At 36.0% G+C, this 24162-nt stretch overlaps 1 protein-coding gene across 1 annotated transcript in view; it reads left to right on the top strand.

Annotated features, from left to right (window-relative positions):
• Positions 1-24162, top strand: part of LRRC9 (leucine rich repeat containing 9) — a 150237-nt gene that overhangs the window by 77438 nt on the left and 48637 nt on the right. The window contains exons 17-21 of the mRNA XM_037832601.1: positions 1729-1848; positions 10206-10397; positions 11587-11712; positions 21637-21771; positions 22797-22974. Of these exons, the coding sequence (XP_037688529.1) occupies positions 1729-1848; positions 10206-10397; positions 11587-11712; positions 21637-21771; positions 22797-22974 (751 nt within the window). The remainder of the gene's footprint in view (positions 1-1728; positions 1849-10205; positions 10398-11586; positions 11713-21636; positions 21772-22796; positions 22975-24162) is intronic.

The raw sequence follows: 24162 nt of genomic DNA, 5'->3' as shown, positions 1-24162 counted from the left end.
AATTTAGTGAGAATTTACTATGTTTAGGACAAGGAGGGGTAAGTATTTGGGTTTTCAAATGAATAAATTATTTTCTGCCTAAGGGACATTAGGTTTAGTGGAGGAAACAGATGTAGGTACTGAGGAGAGCTTCACAGAAAGCAGTGAGTTTTGAGCTGAGTTTTAAAGGATATTAGAATTTAATTGTTTGCTTCTTTCAGGCAGAAGCAAGTACTCTCAATATAAGCATAGGGTTTGAAAGATCCTGCCATCTTCAGCGAACACTTGAGAAATTCAGTGTGTCTAGAACATAGGATGCATGATGGTGGAAAGATAAGGTATAGACTGGATACAAGAAAGATAAGTGAACGCTGAACTGGAAGAGTAGGAGGTTGTAGCCACATTAGGACAGACTTTGAAAGGCAAATTAAAACACATGGATTCTTTTCTTTAAGAAACAGTCTCCCTGTTTTTAAAGACCCTAACTTTGGCACCTTGTGGATGGATTTAACTGAATGCAGGCTGGTGGTAGGTTCTGTTGCAGAAGTCCAGAAGAGAAATAGAGTCTGAAGTTAGGCACTGGTCATGGTGATAGAAAGGAGCAGTTCATTTGAGAAACAAATGTGTATGGGCCCAAATGTATGTGGAAATGAGGGTAACAGAGTGATCAACAATATCTTTTAGAGAGATAATAAAGTTCTTCATCAGGATTGAAAAACGTGGGGTGCCAAGCTGACAGGGAAGATGGTGAATTCAGTTGTGGACAGGTATCTGTGGAATCAATCATGGATGGTATGTGAATAGAATTAAACTAGTCTGCAGTAACTCTTATAGATAATTTTTATATCTATTAGAAATTTAACTGTTTCTCCCCGATGGGAATTTAATTATGTCCACAGTATAGGGTATAAGATGGAGGTGGTGGGGTGAGGAGGGTTGTGAAGTAGGCATCTGATTTTATCATGGAAATTTCCATTTCTTGTGAAGGCTGTGGTCAATTGTATTAAAAAACTTTCTTGTGCCATTGTTTATTTAGTAGGTTACACATAAGTTCAGTCTTCATTTGATACCCTTCATGGAGGGATAAAGACAGAAAAATATGTAGAATATCAAGGTCTCCTCTAAATGTAAAACTGTAATAGCCCTTATTTTTATATAACCTAGCATGAAATAGACATGGAAAGCTTCTGCCAAACTCTGATGTAGAAATTGTCTTAGCACTCTTCCACCCCCATAGTCTTTCTCCATTAGGACCCACCATAGTATCGTAAAATCCTCTGTCTTTCTTCCTTGGTCCAGTACCCTCCTACAGTTTCCTGAAATCAAGGTTTATCCTTGCCATCCTCTCTTCCGTGAGTGCCTAGCCTATCTGAACCCTTTAGGACCTACATTGTTTACCAACTAGCCTGAGATATATATTATCTGCCCTAACAAATACTTTAACATATATATTTAACCATTTTTTGGAAAGAATTCCATGCAATTTTGTTGATAAACTTAAGCCAAGTAGAAAATCTCACTCATCAAGAAAAGGATCCACTGATGCTATTATAAACGGTACCTTCTAACACCATACATTAGCTTTTTTCTTATTGGTTCTCTCTTAATGTTATTTAAAATAACTGCTTTCTTATGTTTTATTATATTGGCTCAAGTAATTGTTCCAAACATTTTAGATATCCACACATCAGTATGATGTGGAATGTAATTGCTCATAATTTTTTCATTTTTATTTTGATTTTACTTCAGAGTTTGAACCTACATGGAAACAGCTTGAGTAAACTGAGAGACCTCTCCAAATTAACAGGACTTCGAAAGCTTAATATCAGCTTTAATGAATTTACATGTTTAGATGATGTGTACCATTTGGTAAGATCTGTCCTTTTGAAATTACTTATTTTATAAAATAAAATCATTGATCTAATGGATAAATCATATGTGTATTTATGACCTTACATGTACCATTTTCAAGATTATGTAGCCCAAAAAAGGGACAAAGCATATGTACACTATATGTTACTTTCTTTACAATAGGTCTTTGATTTAGATTCAGTTTTCAGACCAAATATACACCTGTGATCATATTTGATTTCTAGTGACTCTAAAATACATATATTAAAATTACTCCACACTTGTTTTTAAAATTTCCTTTGAAAATTCTAATTTTCTTCTGCTGCTCTTGTTTTTCTCTTCTTTTTCTCCATCTTATCAGTCTCTGTTTCTTCTTCGTCTTTTCCTAGTCTGCCACATCACAGCTAATGTCAAGTTTTTTCCATCTGTTCCACCAGGTTGTTAATTTTCTTTATTTCTGAACTGAACTTTCTATTTGATTGTCACTTGCATAGCTCTTCTGTGACTTGTGTTTGTCTTCTCATATCTCACTGGGCAAATATAGTAATGTACATGTACACGTAGGCATGGATCTTCTCTGATTTTGTTGTCCTTGTTATACATCATATAACAAAAATAATTTCATATGTGGTTCCAGAACTCAAACCCAGCATCCCCCATGTCCGTGGGTTCCAGGTCATTAACATAATTGCCAAGAATATGTCATCATTCTCATCCCTTACTCATTCTCTACTCTACCTCCTCACGATTATATCATAGCCTTTGCATTGATTTTTCTGCCTTTGTGATAGTTGTTAATTTGCTTACTGACCTCAGATTTTAGTATTAAATCCCCTTTCTTTTTTCTTACAATAGTTCTAACTCCTTTTAAGCTAGTAGAATCCCTATAGTCTTGGTTCAGTATTAAGCAGAGGAAGGAAGGCAGTTTAATAGAGGTTCCAGAAATATATGTAGATTGTTGGCTTTTTTTTTTTCAAACTTACAAGATAGTTCTAAAAAATAATACAAACTCCACAGAGACTCCAGCATACCACTATCCAATCCCCAGACACCCAGATCCACAAATTTTAACATTTTGCTACATTTGCCATATCGTGCTATCTATCTACCTAGTGATCTATATCAATCCATTTTATCAACTATTGAGTATAGGTTGTATACATGATGTTCCTAGAACATTTAATACTGCCATGTTCATTTCCTAAGAATAAGGGTATGCACTTATGTAACCACCTAAGTACACTTATCAAGTTCAAGAAATTTAGCACTGACATAAAGCTTACAGTATATATTCCAGTTGTTTCATGTGTCTCAATAATATCCATTTGAGCCTTTTCTCCTCCTTTGCTAGATCCTATCCAGGATCATGTATTGCGTTTAATTGTCATTGCTTCTTTAGTTGCTCTTTTTTTTTTTTTTTTCCCTAATTGTGGGAGTATATACAGCCAAAACTTTCCTATCTCAACCACTCCCAACCAAGCACACCATTCAAAGGGATTTATCTTATTCACAATATTGTGGTACTCTCACCACCTTCCATTGCTAAAACTTTCCTATCTCCCCAAACAGAAACCCACTACCCATTATGCATTAACTCCCCATTCCTCCTGCCCTGCACCCCTGGCAACCTGTACTCTAATTTCTGTCTCTAGGAGTTTGCATATTCTTCAATATGTTCTTTATAGTTACTGTGGGGCTTAAATTTACCATCCTAAATCTACAACAATCTTGTTTGCTTCCATACCTGCTTAACTTCAGTGATGTACACAAACTATGTTACTATATCCCACTGTCCCCCTACCTTTCTATAGTTCTGTCACAGATTACATATTTATACCTCATGAGTCCAAAACCACTGATTTATCATTGCATTTTATGCATTTGCCTTTTAGATCCTGTAGGAATGGAAAAGTGGAATTACAAACCAAAAATACAGTACTACTGGCATTTATATTTACCTATGTCATTACCCTTCCCCAGAGATCCTTAATTCTTCATGCAGCTTCTATGTATTGTCTAGTGTCCTTTTCTTTCAACCAGCACAACTCCCTTTAGCATCTCTTATAGGGCCAATCTACTGATTAGATAGAATCCCTCAGCTTTGTTTATCTGAGAATGTTTTGATCTCTCCCTCATTTTTTTTTATTAGAGAAATTGTGGGTTTACAGAATAATCATGCATAAAATACCAGATTCCCATACACCACCCCACCACCAACACCTTGCATTGGTATGGCACATTTGTTATAACTGATAGCAATTTTTTATAATTGTATTATTAATTACAATCTATGGGTTTAACTTAGGATTCACTGTTTGTGTGGTGTAGTTCCATGTATTCTTTTTACTTTTTATTCTGTTGCCACATTTGCAATCTAATGTTTCCCCTTTTAATTATTTTTACATATGATTAAGATATAATAGATGTAACAGATAATGCTGTTAATTGTGTTCACAGTGTTCTGCTACCATCACCACCTCCATTACCAAAATATTTCCATCATTCCAAACAGGAACACTGTACACATTAAACCTTAACTTCTCTTTCCCTATCCCCACACCATCCCATGGTAACCTATGTTCTAGATTCTGACTCCTTGAATTTGCTTATTCTAATTGTTTCAAAACAGTGAGATCATACAATATTTGTCCTTTTGTGTCTGCTTATTTCACTCCACATGATGTCTTCAAGGTTAATCCATGTTGTTGCATGTATCAGATTTCCTTCCTTTTTACAGCTGAATAATATTTGATCGTATGTATATACCACATTTTATTTATCCATTTATTGGTTAAGGGACACTTGTGTTTCTTCCATCTTTTGGCAATTGTGAATATGAACATTGGTGTTCCCATATCTGTTCGAGTCCCTGCTTTCAATTCTTTTGTATATACACCTAATAGTGGGATTGCCAGGTTGTATGGTAGCTCTATACTTAGCTTTCTGAAGAACTGCCAAATTGTCTTCCACAGCAGCTGCACCATTTTATATTGCCACCAGCAGTGAACTCGTTCCTATTTCTCTGCATTCTCTCCAACACGTATTTCCATTATTTTAATAGCAGCTATTCTAATAGTGTGAAATGGTATCTTGTAGTTTTGATTTGCATTTTCCTGATGGCTAATGAAGCTGAGCATCTTTTCATGTACATTTTGGACATTTGTATATGTTCTTTGGATAGATGTCTGTTCAACCCATTTTTAAATTGGGTTGTTTGCTTCTTGTTGTTAAGTTGGATTTCTTTATTTATTCTGGATATTAATCCTTTATCGGATATGCAGTTTCCAAATATTTTCTCCCATTATGTATATTGTTGTTTTACTTTCATGATGAATTCGTTTGAGGGACAAAATTTTTAAATTTTTTTGAGGTCCCATTTGTCTATTTTTAATTTTGTTATTTGTGCTTTGGGTGTAAGAAACTGTTGCCTAAGACATGTTCTGAAGATGCTGCCCTACGTTTTCTTTGAGGAGTTTGATAGTTCTAGGTCTTATGTTAAGGTCTTTGATCCATTTTGAGTTGATTTTTATATATGGTGTGAGGTAGGGGTCCTCCTTTTTTTTCTTTTGCAAATGGGGATCCAGTTTTCCCAGAACCCTTTGTTGAAGATGCCATCCTTTCCCAATTGAGTGGTCTTTGCCACTTTGTCAAAAATCAGTTGACCATACATGTGAGGAGTGATTTCTGAGCTGTCATTTCTGTTCCATTGATCTGTATGTCTGTCTTTGTACCAGAACCATGCTGTTTTGATTACTGTGACTTTCTGATAAGTCTTAAGATTGGGAAGTATGAGTCCTCCAACTTCATTCTTCTTTTTCAAGATGGTTTTAGCTATTTGGACCCCTTACCTTTCCATATAAATACGATGATTGGGTTTTTCATTTCTGCAAAAAAGGTTGTTGGAATTTTGGTTGGGATTGCATTGACTCTATAAATTGTTCTGGGTAGTATTGATGTCTTAACAATATTTAGTCTTCCAATCCATAAATGTAGAATATCCTTCCATTTAATTAGGTCTTCTTTAAGTTCTTTTAGCAATGTTTTGTAGTTTCCTGTGAACAAATCCTGTTTTATCCTTGGTTAGATTTATTCCTAGATATGTGATTCTTTTAGTTGCAATTGTGAATGGAATTTTTCCTTTATTTCTTCTTATGATTATTCATTGCTTATGTATAGAAACACTACTGATTTTTAGGTGTTGATCTTATACCCTGCCACTTTTCTGGATTCATTTATTAGTACTAGGAGCTTTGTTGTTTTTTTTACAGGATTTTCTGTATATAGATTCATATCTTCTGCAAATAGGGAGAGTTTTATTTCTTCCTTTCCAATTTGGATGCCTTTTATTTCTTTTTCTTTCAAAATTGTTCTGGCAGGAACTTCCAATACAATGTTGAATAACAGTGGTAACAGTGGGCATCCTTTCTTGTTCCTGATCTCAGAGAGAAAGTTTTTCAGTCTTTCACCATTAGGTAGGATGTTAGCTATGGGCTTTTCATATATGTTCTTTATCATGTTGAAGAAGTTTTCTTCTATTCCTAGTGTTATAAGTGTTTTTATCAAGAAAGGGTTCTGTGTTTTGTCACATGCCTTTTCTGCATCAATTCAGACGACCATGCATTTTTTTCCCTTCATTCTGTTAATGTGGTGTGTTACGTTAATTGATTTTCTTATGTTGAACCAACCTTGCATGCCAGAGATTAAACCCACTTGATCATGGTGTATAATTCTTTTAATGTTTTGTTGGATTGCTTTTCTCTTGCAGCTTTCAGAACTCTCCTTGTCCTTCACATTTGATAGTGTTATCAATATATTATGGAGTGTATTTTTCTTCATGTTTATCCTATTTGGGCTTCTTGGATGTGCATATTCATGTCTTTTGCTAAGTTTGGGAAGTTTTCTGTCATTATTTCTTTGACTATTCTGCCCCTTTCTCTTTTTCTTCTGGGACTCCCATAATGTGTATATTGCTGGATTTGATGGTGTCCCAGAGTTGTCATAGGTTATTTTCACTTTTTTCTTTCTGCTCCTCAGCCTGACTCATTTCAAGTGTCTTGTCTTCAAGTTTACTTATTCTTTCTTCTGCTAGCTCCAAATTGCTCTTGAAAGCCTCCTGGGCATTTCTCATTTCTGTTATTGTGGTCCTCAACTCCAGTAGTTCTGTTATGTTCCTTTTAAAAATTTCTCTTTATTTAGACTCTCATATTGTTCATTCATTGTTTTCCTGATATCCTTTAGTTCTTTCTCTGTACTTTCCTTTATCTCCTTGAGCATTTTTAAGATCATTTTTTTAAAGGCTTTGTTCAGTATATCCACATTCTGGTCTTCTTTGTTGGTGTTTCTGCTATTTTTATCTTCTTCTTTTGGGTAGGCCATCATTTCCTGTTTCTTTGTTTGTCTTATACTCTTATTGCACACTGTACATTCAAATATTTTAAAATAATACCCCTGGGATTTACTCCCTGGGATGTCTGTTTCTTGGTTTTATAACAGCTGGTGATAAGTCAGAGATTTTCTTGATCTTAAGCCCTCCTCTCACGTGGGTTTTCCTTAGGCAAATTCAGTGTGTCTTGTCCTGGGCTTTTATTTGCTAATTGTTTGAGTCCTCTGTTTGCAAGAGTTTCGTTGTCCCATTCCCAGAAGACAGACCTCCCTCTCCCAGGTATTTGATGCTAGCAGGTCTTTGTACCAGATTGTCCACCTCTATGGTTTTTACACTTCTTTCATTGTTTCATGCTGCTTTTTCCTGGAGGGCAAAGAGTTTCACCCTTGAGAAGACTCTCCCAAGTCAGTCTTTCCCAACCAAAACAGAAGGACCAGGAGCCACAAAGGGGTAGCAGACCAGCTCCAAAGTGCCCTGGGAAGGAGACTCCAAAAGCTTCTCCCTACTGCCCCCAAAAGTGAGCCTTCCTGGCCTACCCAGCAAATGCAGCCCTTCAGATAATTTCCCCCTGCATCCCTGAAGATGTGCTGCATCTTTAAATCTTGGCTGCATGCACCCCTTTTCAGGAAGTATTGAAACAATGGCTGCCAAAGCCTTTGTGAGGGCGGGGGTGACACGATGGCTTATTGCCTTTTTCCAGGGCATGTTGAAACAATAGCTTCTCAAATGCTAATCTTCAGACAAGTTCCAAAGTGTGGGACAAGTTTTCCCCAGTCTGTGATGAAAACTGGGGAAAGAAGAGCTATGTAGTAAGTTTTAAAAACTCTAAACTGATTCCATTTAGGGTTGTTCTCTTTAAGATTATGCCTTTCACACTTTTATGCTGTCAAACATCCTTCCATTCTAGAAATTATGATAACGATAGCCAACAATAGTTTTGTTTTGTTTTACTGTGCTTACTCATGAGCATAAAAAGTCAGTATGTAGGTTTCCAGAATTTTTTTTTTATGTTTTAATGTTCTGTGCATCCAGTTTTTGAAACCTGAACTGCTGTATTAAGAGTATTATTCCAAAAGTATAACTATGTGTCCTAAGGGAGTGATTAATTCTATGCTGAGCTGAAAGAGTTGTTTGAATTAAGCTGTGGAGAAATGAAATTCCTTTTTAACCTATAGAAATAATTTTATTTTTAAAACTTTGTTGCAAAATAGTTTTTTAAAGTCCTGTTTATCTCTTCCTTGTTCTTGGTCTGAGTTTTCTATACCTTACAAGCAAGTTTTATTTGCAACAAATATAAGTATCAAATTAAAATTTTAAAAACCTCTTGCAAACAAGTAAAACTAAGATTGCAATAGATAAATAGGTGTAGACAAAAACAGTTGTTAAAAGAAAGTTAAAAATGGCTAATATAGACAAATGGAAAAATATTCAACTTCACTAGTAATAAACAATATGAATTAATTACGGCATTCTTTTTACCTTTCAAATTGGAAATGATGGGTGGGGGGTAAGGAAATGGGCATGCTCATATTCAACTGTTAGAAGAATAAATTGGTACAATTTTCCTTAAAAGCTATTTGGCATTATTTGTCAAGAGTCTTAACAATACAAAAATCTTTGGCACCAGTAATCCATTTCTGTTCAGAAAAAGATAATCAGAATTGCAGTTAAGAAGATATTGCATTTGAGGTTGTTTGTTTCAGTATTGCAACAATTAGGAACAATGTGAAGATTCATGCTAAAATATTTAAAAAAACAATTATAATCATTTATTAGAATATTCTGTTATGAACAGTCATTTTGAAGAATATTTAGTTATGTTGAAAATATTAAAAGGATAAAAATTTCTATATAATATAATGCTTTATATAAGATATGTGTGCATCTAATAAAAATGTTTTAGTGGTTCTTTCTGAAAAATAGGATTATGTATGCTTTCTATTTTTCTTTCATTTATTTACTGTATTTTCCAAATTTCCAACAAAGAACATGCATTAATTTTATGATTTTTTTGAAAATTATTATTAAAAATCATGCACTTTTTAAAAAAACTTATAGCATAGAATCAATAGGGTCAGTTTCTACCTCTGAAGATGTGCCTTTTTTTAACCAGACAGTGGGTTCAAAGGTATAGACCAGAAAACCAGATATTAAGAAGTAGGATTCCTTGTTTGTTAGGGACTGGTTACCTTGCCAATTTCTCTATGCAAGATATTTCTTAATATTCTCTTCTATGAAAATAAACACTGCCACTCTATTTTCCAAAGATGAGGTGAGAAATTAAGAAAATGACTAAATGAAATACCTATAGCTCTTTAAGAGACTACATCTGTTAATCCCATTATTACAGTATAACCACTGTTTAGGTTTTCTGTGAGGATTATCAAGAAGCATTTAAAGCGCTTAGAGAACCGTAAAGAAAGAACTATGTAAATACAAATCCTGGTTCCTTATTTATTTATTTAAACCGTTTTATTCAGGCACCATACAATATATCCAAAGTGTGCCATCAGTGGCTCAAATATAATCACAGAGTTGTGCATTCATCACCACATTCAATTTGAGAACATTCTCATTGCTCCAAAAAGAAGAATCCCATATCCCTTATACCCCACTGTTGTTGACACTTAGCACTGTTATAGTACCTTTGTTAAAATTGAGGAAAGAATATTACAATATTACCGTTAGCTATAGCCCATAGTTTGTATTAGCTGTATTTTTTCCCTTATACCACCCTATTATTAACACCATGTAATAGTAACATACATTTACTCTGATTCATGTTAAGAATATTCCTGTAGTTGTACAATTAATCACATTCATCATTCACAGCAAGGTTCACTATGTTATACAGCCCCATGTTTTATCCTCTAGCTTTCCTTCTGACGACATACACAATCATAAACTTCCCCTTTCAACCATAATCACTCCCTATAATTCAGCATTCAAACCATGGTTCTTTTAACATCACTTCTATTTGTATGTGTTGCAGTGTAACCTTGAATATCTGGATGCAAGTCATAATCATGTGATAACCCTTGAGGGATTTAGAGGTCTGATGAAACTGAAGCACTTAGATTTGAGCTGGAATCAACTGAAAAAATCTGGTGATGAGATAAATATCTTATACAAACACACCACAAACCTCCTCACTCTTGATATTCAACATAATCCATGGCAAAAGGTATGCAACAGACATGTTTATAAACAAGCAAGCATCTTATTTCAAAACAATTTTCTTACTGTATTTTATTGTTCAATAATAGCCAAAAATAGGCAAACTATCTTTGTTTTCCTAGAATTCCTTTAAGTCTTTCATAAATTGAAATCAGTAATCAAGCGAATCAAATGTTACTACAAGAAAAATCTATAATTTCATGTCAGATTTTTTGTACCTTCTCTCTCATAGTTTGAGAATATTATGACTTTAAGAGTTGTTAATGTTCTTGTCATTTGAAAACTTGAGGAAAATTTTTATAGCATGCTATGCTAAACTGTATTGTAAAGAGACATAGGAAACAAGAATAACAATATAGTGAGAGAATTATACTATTAAGAGAAAAACATGATTTAATTTATAATATATCCTAATCTATGATTGAAAAACATGTTTTGCAACATGTTTTGCAATTGTGTTTTACATTATTTGCATTACTTGTTCTTTTTTTTAACTCCAGGAGTCACTTCCCCTCACAAAATTGAATTACTAAGACGTGGTTCTGTTATGAAAGGAAATTTGATTGAACATTATTTATCATCACACAAAAAAATATGTAGATTAATGCTAAGTAAATTTTGAGACTCTTCCTTTCCATCTGTATGTAAGGCTATGTTGAACATTTTTAAAAGGGGCTAAAGCATGATTGCTTCTATCAAACTGACCATATAATTATGTTTATGTTGTATTCCTTCATATTTACTCAGTAAAATTGAAGAATATTTTTCTTTGGCCAAAGCAGACTTCCTGGATGATCACAGAGCAGCCATTTCCCTGTTGCCAAATTGGATGTCAAGGGCTAAAGAACCATATTGAATCATACATAGAACTTATTAGTTTATGCTGATTTAGATCATCAATATAGACACTGCAGTTGTTCTTTTAACACTTCACCAGAGGCATTTTTCAACAACTTATGGGATTCTCTCCTTCATAAGAGCAGAATTTTGCAACTTCAAACATAATAATTAATTCTTAAATATAATTTAATTTCAACTATTATTTAAATAATTAAGCTTTTAATTTTAGATATGTATCATAAATAAGTAGACACATAATTTTGAGTACTATGGAAAGGAATGAATAGGCATTCTTTCTCCATGCCATAACATACGTAATATTCTATAAAAATTAACTTTCTGCTATTTTTCCCAAGCCAGCCACATTGAGGCTGAGTGTTATTGGCAGATTAAAGACTCTTACTCATTTAGATGGACTCCTCATTTCTGAAGAAGAGGCAGTTGCAGCTATGAAATTTATTACTGGAACAAAAATTACTGAGGTTGGATTTTACTATTTAATGTTTCTCATGCTGTTTATAACATACAAATAATAGTTCCTATTTCTGATGAATGTTTTGCATTCTCTCTTAGCATGTTAATAAAAAGAATCAATTAATATATAATAATCATAACACTTGGATGTTTGTCTCTGTTTAAATGTACCCATTTAAATAGCAACTGGCTATAAGAATTCCCTTGATACATCCCTGCACAGTACTCCAAAAATACCTCTAGGGTAACTGTTTTTTTCCTAGTCACCTGAATTCATCAGAGTCCTTTCTAGAGCCTACATGAAAATATGCAACACTCTTTGGATAAGGTAAGCTTAGAGGCCTTGAGAAAGCATTTGTTGAAGTGTCTTCCTAGTATTGATATTATATGTTTCTGGCTTAAAAGAACAAAGCTTAGTAATGTTGGGGAAAAACCACACCTATGTTATCTAGATTAAGAATGCCATACTTTGGCCAAAGTAGCTTTAACATCCTAAATACCTCCGCTCTAGTTATCTAGTTATTTACTTATTGTGGGGCATTTGAATATTAATGCCTTAAACAATGTCATATTTAATTTTTGATCTATTCAAAATGAAGTGAAGAATCTTTTGTTGGTAAAAATATAACTAACACTCCTGAAGGATTGGGGATTTACCCTCCCCTATTAATATACTTTAAAATAATGGGGTGGTGTGAACAGAGAGTTAGACAAGTAGAACAATGGAACAGAATAGAGAACCTAAAATAGACACACACATTCATGGAAACTCGATAAATTACAAAGCTGCCTTTGCAGATCGGAGTGCTATTTAATAAAAGGCCCTGAGACAAGTACATTAAGGACATTGTGTAAAAGACAAAGCCAGAAATGTTTTAGAAGAAAATATCAGAGATTATCATTATGGCTTGAGTTAGGGAAGAATTTATTAGGCAAGAAACAAAGAGCATAAACCATAAAAGATGGAATTTATCTACATTAAAATTAATATATCTCTTCCTCAAAAGATACTATAAAGGAAGTGAAAGGACAAGCTATGTACTGGGAAAAATAAATTTACAACACATCCAGAACATATAAAGAAAAAGACAACCACTTGAATCAAACAATGGGCAAAAGATTTAAAAAGACACTTCATAGAAGAGGAAATAAGAACAACCAATTAACTTAGGAAATTAGTAATGAAGAAAATGAACATAAAAACCGCTATGACCTACCAATGTATAACCACCAAATTGGAAAAAATTGTAATGCCTGACAATATCAAGTTTTAGCAAAGATGTAAAGGTTACAATTGGTACAAACTTTGGAAAACAATTTGGCATTATCTAGTAAAACTGAAAATATGCATACTCTACAACTCAGATTTTTCTTATGAGCATATACTTTAATTTGCATGTATGCGGAGGCGGGGCAAGATGGAGGACTGGTGAGCTGTAAGTTTTAGTTACTCCTCAAGGAAAGTAGGTAAAAAGCCAGGAACTGCGTGGACTGGACACCACAGAGCAATCTGTCTTTGGGCATACTTCATACAACACTCATGAAAATGTCGAACTGCTGAGATCAGCGAAATCTGTAAGTTTTTGCAGCCAGGGGACCCGCGCCCCTCCCTGCCAGGCTCAGTCCCCTGGGAGGAGGGGCTGCCAGCTCCGGTAAGGAGAAGGGAGAACTGCAGTGGTAGCCCTTCTCGGAAACTCATTCTACTGATCCATACTCCAACCATAGATAGACTGAGACCAGACACCAGAGAATCTGAGAGCTGCCAGCCCAGCAGAGAGGAGACAGGCATAGAAAAAAAAAAAAAATAACACGAAAAACTCCAAAATAAAAGCAGAAGATTTTTGGAGTTCTGGTGAACACAGAAAGGGGAAGGGCGGAGCTCAGGCCTTGAGGCGCATATGCAAATCCCGAAGAAAAGCTGATCTCTCTGCCCTGTGGACCTTTCCTTAATGGCCCTGGTTGCTTTGTCTATTAGCATTTCAATAACCCATTAGATCTCTGAGGAGGGCCCTTTTTTTTTTTTTTTTTTTTTAATCCTTTTTTCTTTTTCTAAAACAATTACTCTAAGAAGCCCAATACAGAAAGCTTCAAAGAATTGCAATTTGGGCACGTCAAGTCAAGAGCAGAACTAAGAGAGCTCTGAGACAAAAGGCAATAATCCAGTGGCTGAGAAAATTCATTAAACACCACAACTTCCCAAGAAAAGGGGGGTGTCCGCTCACAGCCACCATCCTGGTGGACAGGAAACACTCCTGCCCATCGCCAGCCCCATAGCCCAGAGCTGCCCCAGACAACCCAGTGTGACGGAAGTGCTTCAAATAACAGGCACACACCACAAAACTGGGCGTGGACATTAGCCTTCCCTGCAACCTCAGCTGATTGTCCCAGAGCTGGGAAGGTGGAGCAGTGTGAATTAACAAAGCCCCATTCAGCCATCATTTCAGCAGACTGGGAGCCTCCCTACACAGCCCAGCAGCCCAGAACTGCCCTGGGGTGACGGCACTCACCTGTGACATAGCACAGTCATCCCTCAACAGAGGACCCGGGGTGCACAGCCTGGAAGAGGGGCCCACTTGCAAGTCTCAGGAGCCATACGCCAATACCAAAGACTTGTGGGTCAGTGGCAGAGACAAACTGTGGCAGGACTGAACTGAAGGATTAGACTATTGCAGCAGCTTTAAAACTCTACGATCATCAGGGAGATTTGATTGTTAGGGCCACCCCCCCTCCCCGACTGCCCAGAAACACGCCCCACATACAGGGCAGGCAACACCAACTACACACGCAAGCTTGGTACACCAATTGGGCCCCACAAGACTCACTCCCCCACTCACCAAAAAGGGTAAGCAGGGGAGAACAGGTGGCTCGTGGACGCCACCTGCTGGTTAGTTAGAGAAAGTGTACTCCACGAAGCTGTAGATCTGATAAATTAGAGATAAGGACTTCAATAGGACTACAAACCCTAAAAGAACCCTATCAAGTTCATCAAATGCCACGAGGCCAAAAACAACAGAAAATTATAAAGCATATGAAAAAACCAGACGATATGGATAACCCAAGCCCAAGCACCCAAATCAAAAGACCAGAAGAGACACAGCACCTAGAGCAGCTACTCAAAGAACTAAAGATGAACAATGAGACCATAGTACGGGATATGAAGGAAATCAAGAAGACTCTAGAAGAGCATAAAGAAGACATTGCAAGACTAAATAAAAAAATGGATGATCTTATGGAAATTAAAGAAACTGTTGACCAAATTAAAAAGATTCTGGACACTCATAGTACAAGACTAGAGGAAGTTGAACAACGAATCAGTGACCTGGAAGATGACAGAATGGAAAATGAAAGCATAAAAGAAAGAATGGGGAAAAAAATTGAAAAAATCGAAACGGACCTCAGGGATATGATAGATAACATGAAACGTCCAAATATAAGACTCATTGGTGTCCCAGAAGGGGAAGAAAAGGGTAAAGGTCTAGGAAGAGTATTCAAAGAAATTGTTGGGGAAAACTTCCCAAATCTTCTAAACAACATAAATACACAAATCATAAATGCTCAGCGAACTCCAAATAGAATAAATCCAAATAAACCCACTCCGAGACATATACTGATCACACTGTCAAACACAGAAGAGAAGGAGCAAGTTCTGAAAGCAGCAAGAGAAAAGCAATTCACCACATACAAAGGAAACAGCATAAGACTAAGTAGTGACTACTCAGCAGCCACCATGGAGGCGAGAAGGCAGTGGCACGATATATTTAAAATTCTGAGTGAGAAACATTTCCAGCCAAGAATACTTTATCCAGCAAAGCTCTCCTTCAAATTTGAGGGAGAGCTTAAATTTTTCACAGACAAACAAATGCTGAGAGAATTTGCTAACAAGAGACCTGCCCTACTGGAGATACTAAAGGGAGCCCTACAGACAGAGAAACAAAGACAGGACAGAGAGACTTGGAGAAAGGTTCAGTACTAAAGAGATTCGGTATGGGTACAATAAAGGATATTAATAGAGAGAGGGAAAAATATGGTAAACATAAACCAAAGGATAAGATGGCCGATTCAAGAAATGCCTTCACGGTTATAACGTTGAATGTAAATGGATTAAACTCCCCAATTAAAAGATATAGATTCGCAGAATGGATCAAAAAAAAGGAACCATCAATATGTTGCATACAAGAGACTCATCTTAGACACAGGGACACAAAGAAACTGAAAGTGAAAGGATGGAAAAAAATATTTCATGCAAGCTACAGCCAAAAGAAAGCAGGTGTAGCAATATTAATCTCAGATAAAATAGACTTCAAATGCAGGGATGTTTTGAGAGACAAAGAAGGCCACTACATACTAATAAAAGGGGCAATTCAGCAAGAAGAAATAACAATCGTAAATGTCTATGCACCCAATCAAGGTGCCACAAAATACATGAGAGAAACACTGGCAAAACTAAAGGAAGCAATTGAGGTTTCCACAATAATTGTGGGAGACTTAAACACATCACTCTCTCCTATAGATAGATCAACCAGACAGAAGACCAATAAGGAAACTGAAAACCTAAACAATCTGATAAATGAATTAGATTTAACAGACATATACAGGACATTACATCCCAAATCACCAGGATACACATACTTTTCTAGTGCTCACGGAACTTTCTCCAGAATAGATCATATGCTGGGACATAAAACAAGCCTCAATAAATTTAAAAAGATTGAAATTATTGAAAGCACATTCTCTGACCACAATGGAATACAATTAGAAGTCAATAACCATCAAAGACTTAGAAAATTCACAAATACCTGGAGGTTAAACAACACACTCCTAAACAATCAGTGGGTTAAAGAAGAAATAGCAAGAGAAATTGCTAAATATATAGAGACGAATGAAAATGAGAACACAACATACCAAAACCTATGGGATGCAGCAAAAGCAGTGCTAAGGGGGAAATTTATGGCACTAAACGCATATATTAAAAAGGAAGAAAGAGCCAAAATCAAAGAACTAATGGATCAACTGAAGAAGCTAGAAAATGAACAGCAAACCAATCCTAAACCAAGTACAAGAAAAGAAATAACAAGGATTAAAGCAGAAATAAATGACATAGAGAACAAAAAAACAATAGAGAGGATAAATATCACCAAAAGTTGGTTCTTTGAGAAGATCAACAAGATTGACAAGCCCCTAGCTAGACTGACAAAATCAAAAAGAGAGAAGACCCATATAAACAAAATAATGAATGAAAAAGGTGACATAACTGCAGATCCTGAAGAAATTAAAAAAATTATAAGAGGATATTATGAACAACTGTATGGCAACAAACTGGATAATGTAGAAGAAATGGACAATTTCCTGGAAACATATGAACAACCTAGACTGACCAGAGAAGAAATAGAAGACCTCAACCAACCCATCACAAGCAAAGAGATCCAATCAGTCATCAAAAATCTTCCCACAAATAAATGCCCAGGGCCAGATGGCTTCACAGGGGAATTCTACCAAACTTTCCAGAAAGAACTGACACCAATCTTACTCAAACTCTTTCAAAACATTGAAAAAAATGGAACACTACCTAATTCATTGTATGAAGCTAACATCAATCTAATACCAAAACCAGGCAAAGATGCTACAAAAAAGGAAAACTACCGGCCAATCTCCCTAATGAATATAGATGCAAAAATCCTCAACAAAATACTTGCAAATCGAATCCAAAGACACATTAAAAAAATCATACACCATGACCAAGTGGGGTTCATTCCAGGCATGCAAGGATGGTTCAACATAAGAAAAACAATCAATGTATTACAACACATTAAAAACTCGAAAGGGAAAAATCAATTGATCATCTCAATAGATGCTGAAAAAGCATTTGACAAAATCCAACATCCCTTTTTGATAAAAACACTTCAAAAGGTAGGAATTGAAGGAAACTTCCTCAACATGATAAAGAGCATATATGAAAAACCCACAGCCAGCATAGTACTCAATGGTGAGAGACTGAAAGCCTTCCCTCTAAGATCAGGAACAAGACAAGGATGCCCGCTGTCACCACTGTTATTCAACATTGTGCTGGAAGTGCTAGCCAGGGCAATCCGGCAAGACAAAGAAATAAAAGGCATCCAATTTGGAAAAGAAGAAGTAAAACTGTCATTGTTTGCAGATGATATGATCTTATATCTAGAAAACCCTGAGAAATCGACGATACACCTACTAGAGCTAATAAACAAATTTAGCAAAGTAGCGGGATACAAGATTAATGCACATAAGTCAGTAATGTTTCTATATGCTAGAAATGAACAAACTGAAGAGACACTCAAGAAAAAGATACCATTTTCAATAGCAACTAAAAAAATCAAGTACCTAGGAATAAACTTAACCAAAGATGTAAAAGACCTATACAAAGAAAACTACATAACTCTACTAAAAGAAATAGAAGGGGACCTTAAAAGATGGAAAAATATTCCATGTTCATGGATAGGAAGGCTAAATGTCATTAAGATGTCAATTCTACCCAAACTCATCTACAGATTCAATGCAATCCCAATCAAAATTCCAACAACCTACTTTGCAGACTTGGAAAAGCTAGTTATCAAATTTATTTGGAAAGGGAAGATGCCTCGAATTGCTAAAGACACTCTAAAAAAGAAAAACGAAGTGGGAGGACTTACACTCCCTGACTTTGAAGCTTATTATAAAGCCACAGTTGCCAAAACAGCATGGTACTGGCACAAAGATAGACATATAGATCAATGGAATCGAATTGAGAATTCAGAGATAGACCCTCAGATCTATGGCCGACTGATCTTTGATAAGGCCCCCAAAGTCACTGAACTGAGCCATAATGGTCTTTTCAACAAATGGGGCTGGGAGAGTTGGATATCCATATCCAAAAGAATGAAAGAGGACCCCTACCTCACCCCCTACACAAAAATTAACTCAAAATGGACCAAAGATCTCAATATAAAAGAAAGTACCATAAAACTCCTAGAAGATAATGTAGGAAAACATCTTCAAGACCTTGTATTAGGCGGCCACTTCCTAGACTTTACACCCAAAGCACAAGCAACAAAAGAGAAAATAGATAAATGGGAACTCCTCAAGCTTAGAAGTTTCTGCACCTCAAAGGAATTTCTCAAAAACGTAAAGAGGCAGCCAACTCAATGGGAAAAAATTTTTGGAAACCATGTATCTGACAAAAGACTGATATCTTGCATATACAAAGAAATCCTACAACTCAATGACAATAGTACAGACAGCCCAATTATAAAATGGGCAAAAGATATGAAAAGACAGTTCTCTGAAGAGGAAATACAAATGGCCAAGAAACACATGAAAAAATGTTCAGCTTCAGTAGCTATTAGAGAGATGCAAATTAAGACCACAATGAGATACCATCTAACACCGGTTAGAATGGCTGCCATTAAACAAACAGGAAACTACAAATGCTGGAGGGGATGTGGAGAAATTGGAACTCTTATTCATTGTTGGTGGGACTGTATAATGGTTCAGCCACTCTGGAAGTCAGTCTGGCAGTTCCTTAGAAAACTAGATATAGAGCTACCATTCGATCCAGCGATTGCACTTCTCGGTATATACCCGGAAGATCGGAAAGCAGTGACACGAACAGATATCTGCACGCCAATGTTCATAGCAGCATTATTCACAATTGCCAAGAGATGGAAACAACCCAAATGTCCTTCAACAGATGAGTGGATAAATAAAATGTGGTATATACACACGATGGAATACTACGCGGCAGTAAGAAGGAACGATCTGGTGAAACATATGACAACATGGATGAACCTTGAAGACATAATGCTGAGCGAAATAAGCCAGGCACAAAAAGAGAAATATTATATGCTACCACTAATGTGAACTTTGAAAAATGTAAAACAAATGGTTTATAATGTAGAATGTAGGGGAACTAGCAGTAGAGAGCAATTAAGGAAGGGGGAACAATAATCCAAGAAGAACAGATAAGCTATTTAACGTTCTGGGGATGCCCAGGAATGACTATGGTCTGTTAATTTCTGATGGATATAGTAGGAACAAGTTCACAGAAATGTTGCTATATTATGTAACTTTCCTGGGGTAAAGTAGGAACATGTTGGAAGTTAAGCAGTTATCTTAGGTTAGTTGTCTTTTTCTTACTTCCTTGTTATGGTCTCTTTGAAATGTTCTCTTATTGTATGTTTGTTTTCTTTTTAACTTTTTTTTTCATACAGTTGATTTAAAAAAGAAGGGAAAGTTAAAAAAAAAAAAAAGAAAAACAAGGAAAAAAAAAAAAAGATGTAGTGCCCCCTTGAGGAGCCTGTGGAGAATGCAGTGGTATTCGCCTTCCCCACCTCGATGGTTGCTAACATGACCACAGACATAGGGGACTGGTGGTTGGATGGGTTGAGCCCTCTACCATAAGTTTTACCCTTGGGAAGACGGTTGCTGCAAAGGAGAGGCTAGGCCTCTCTATATTTGTGCCTAAGAATCTCCTCCTGAATGCCTCTTTGTTGCTCAGATGTGGCCCTCTCTCTCTGGCTAAGCCAACTTGAAAGGTGAAATCACTGCCCTCCCCCCTACGTGGGATCAGACACCCAGGGGAGTGAATCTCCCTGGCAACGTGGAATATGACTCCCGGGGAGGAACGTAGACCCGGCATCGTGGGACGGAGAACATCTTCTTGACCAAAAGGGGGATGTGGAAGGAAATGAAATAAGCTTCAGTGGCAGAGAGATTCCAAAACGAGCCGAGAGATCACTCTGGTGGGCACTCTTACGCACACTTTAGACAACCCTTTTTAGGTTCTAAAGAATTGGGGTAGCTGGTGGTGGATACCTGAAACTATCAAACTACAACCCAGAACCCATGAATCTCGAAGACAGTTGTATAAAAATGTAGCTTATGAGGGGTGACAATGGGATTGGGAAAGCCATAAGGACCAAACTCCACTTTGTCTAGTTTATGGATGGATGTGTAGAAAAGTAGGGGAAGGAAACAAACAGACAAAGGTACCCAGTGTTCTTTTTTACTTCAATTGCTCTTTTTCACTCTAATTATTATTCTTGTTATTTTTGTGTGTGTGCTAATGAAGGTGTCAGGGATTGATTTAGGTGATGAATGTACAACTATGTAATGGTACTGTAAACAATCGAAAGTACAATTTGTTTTGTATGACTGCGTGGTATGTGAATATATCTGAATAAAATGATGATAAAAAAAAAAAAGAAAGAAAAAAAATAAAATAAAATAAATTGCATGTATGCACCAGGAGAAATGCACAAGAATATTCATGGTGGCAATGTTTATAATAGCCAAAATCTGAAATAAACTCCAGTGTCTACTGACAGAAGAATCAGTAAGGAAATACTAAACAGAAGTGAAATGTGAATGAACTACAGCTACATGCAGCAGCTTAGATGAAACTCATGAATATGTTGAGCAGAAAAAGCAAATCATAGAAGAATACATACAGTATTGTTGAGTTTATATAAAGTTCAAACATATGCAACACTAAATGATATATTGTTTATGGGTGCAAATATAGATACTAAGATTATAAAGAAAACCAGTAAATGGTAGGCACAAAATTTGAGATAGTGATCCACATCAGAGAAATAGTGGGAGGAAGTGTTAGGATGGGGCCCACAGATAGCTTCTAGGGGATTAGTTATATTCTAGTTCTTAAACTGGTTTTGTGGGTGGGTATGTGGGTGTTTGTATTGTAATAATCCTTTTAGAGTTTTGTAACTATTCTATATAGTTCAGGATTTGCTAAAACAACAAAAAGTGTGAAATATTAAACATGTATCTAAACAAAGAAGATTTCATATTTTAAAATTATTAATTGGACTCCTCACCTGCTCTGAGACAATGCTTTTAACTATAGATAAATGAACCTCTCTGCATTATTTCCTGTATTCATCATATGTTTTTTATTTTATTAGTTATCTCTCTTACGGCATTCTAGTACTAAAGAGGAGAGACCACGGATACTTAGTATATGGCCTTCTGCCAAAATTCTGACACAGATTTCAAAATTAGGACCACATTCACATCTGGGTGTAAACTGGTACTTGAAGGTAAAAGTTAATTTTATACCTAATATAAAAGCTTAATTTCAATTGATTTTTAGTCATCTTTGATCTGTGTGTCATAGAGAGGGCACACATAGGCAAGGGGTAGAAAATTGGAAAAGCCAAATTTGAAAAGGGAGGTTAAGTAGTGAATAGTGTGTCACAGGGGCTAGGCCTCAGTGGGAGTCACCATATATTTGGAGATTTTGTATGAAGGTACACTATGAAGCCAAAGGCAGAGTCTAATAATAGGCCAAAATAGGTGAGCAAACTTGTAAGGCTCAAAGCCAGAGAGTGAGTCAGAAGTCTAGGTGGCAAAGTGAAAAGGATCAGGAATCTAGGCATGGGGATGGGGAAACTGGCCAGAATTCAGCCAAGTATAAAGAAAAATTTAAAGGCGCACCAACAGTTTCTTGCTGCATAAGTTGCCCTTATACATCTTACCAAAGATGGAAACTGGGCTAAGTGAAGTTGAACGTTGAAAATGGAAGACACTAGTGGCATTATTTTTATTATGGGATGTATACAGAAATTGAGCTGCAAAGAAGGCCCAATGACAGCCTTAGCTGACCACATGGGGTATTCTAGAATTAGAATGGCCCATTAAATTTGTCCCAAGTTAGGCTGATATGGCCAGGCTTTATATTCCTCCAGCAGTGGATATGGGTCACCCTGGGAAGGAGCATGACCTTGAGCATGGCAGCTCCGTGCAGCTGAAGCGATCCCTGAAGGGACTGACAGCTAAAGACTGTGCTGACAGCACTTCTAGCAGCTGAAACAAGTCCTTCACTGCAGGGCTCTGACTGGCACATCACACTATGACCCCATATAAATTCCTCTTTGGAGTTATGATCTTGTAAAATTTTTCTATTTTGTAAACTAAGAGCTTTGTAATATCCTTAGTTCCTGAAGGAATTCCTTTGATATCTATTTAACACATTTGAATTGTTTCATTCATCTTTTATCTTATAACATGGATTGAATTTATTGGTGAGATTCAGAAGTAACATATAGTATCAATTATTCTACAGATAACTGCCTTAAATTTAGATGGGCAACATCTCTTTGAAATCACGAATTTAGAAAAATTGGAAAATTTGAAATGGGCATCATTTAGCAACAATAATCTCACTAAAATGGAAGGTTTAGAATCCTGTATTAAATTGGAAGAGCTCACATTAGATGGAAACTGCATCTCAAAGATAGAAGGTAAGGTATTTGGGAACTTAGGAGTCTTAAAATAGAAATATCTAAATAACAACCCTGAAAAAAGAAATAACTCTGAGGCCAGAATTTCTGAAGGGGAAGGTCCTCAAGCAAATACCAAGAAGGTTTGGAGCAGAATATTCTAAACATCTATTTTTGGGATCATTGACTAATTGCTATACATAATGAGCCCAGCTGACTGACTTTGACCTCCTCTGCTTTCCCTCTCCTCTCCTCTGTGACAATGTTTACTATCATCCATTGCCAAATTTAGTACATACAGACTAGGTAGTCATTAATGTCTTTAGAGTTGAATAAGTGAAAGAATGAGGTATGCTTTTGAAAGGATAAAGTAGCTCAGTTCATTTCTCAAAATATAGAACTAAGATTACATTTGGAAGTTGAAGACTTGTTTTGACTGTTTAAAATTCAATATTAAAACATTTCTTTTGGGGCCAGAGAGAATGAAAGAGGCTTTCCCTGCCTATTTCCTTCAAGCTTCCTGGATCCTTTACTGCATTTGAGTTTATGCTCATTTGCATCTACAAAATAGGTGTTTGAAAGGCATGTTCTGGAATACACTAAATTAAATATTTTCCAACCCCTTCCCAGCTTTATTTTACTCTTATCCCCATTTAAAGCTTTGAATTTGGAAAGAAACTGAAAGCAAACTTCCATGGCTTGCTAACAACGTCCTCTTATTCTCCCTCCCCAATATACTCAAAAGGGTAACTAACTCTTAGGAATTAAAAAAAAAAGCAATATGTCTGCATCTGTGCACCATTTGATTGAAAAGGGAAATATATATATACAAATTTGAGTACACAAATACACAAACAAACATAACTTACCTGAGTATAGACTATTTCTGGATTTTGGTAACATGATTTTTGGGGAAGGAAGGTAAGAACTGGAAATAGCTGGGAAAGAGACTAAATTTACACTTCATTCACTTTTGAATTGTTAGATTAATTTTAACATATACGTTACTATTTTTTCATAAAGTAGAAAATTTTCAAAATTTCAAAAAATTATGTCCACAAAAGCAGGTGTGAAACATCTTTAACAACAGCATGTATTATATTACACTTTATTTTAATGACTGTTAAAATGTGTTTCTAAAACATGCTTGATCATAAGAGTCACTTGGGGTACTTACTGAATATGCAGATTCACAGGCTTCTCCTCTAT

Source organism: Choloepus didactylus, chromosome 4 (assembly GCF_015220235.1).
Source record: "Choloepus didactylus isolate mChoDid1 chromosome 4, mChoDid1.pri, whole genome shotgun sequence".
Taxonomy (NCBI): domain Eukaryota; kingdom Metazoa; phylum Chordata; class Mammalia; order Pilosa; family Megalonychidae; genus Choloepus; species Choloepus didactylus.
Note: the sequence above shows the minus strand (reverse complement) of the source record. Positions and strands in the feature narration are given on the sequence as shown.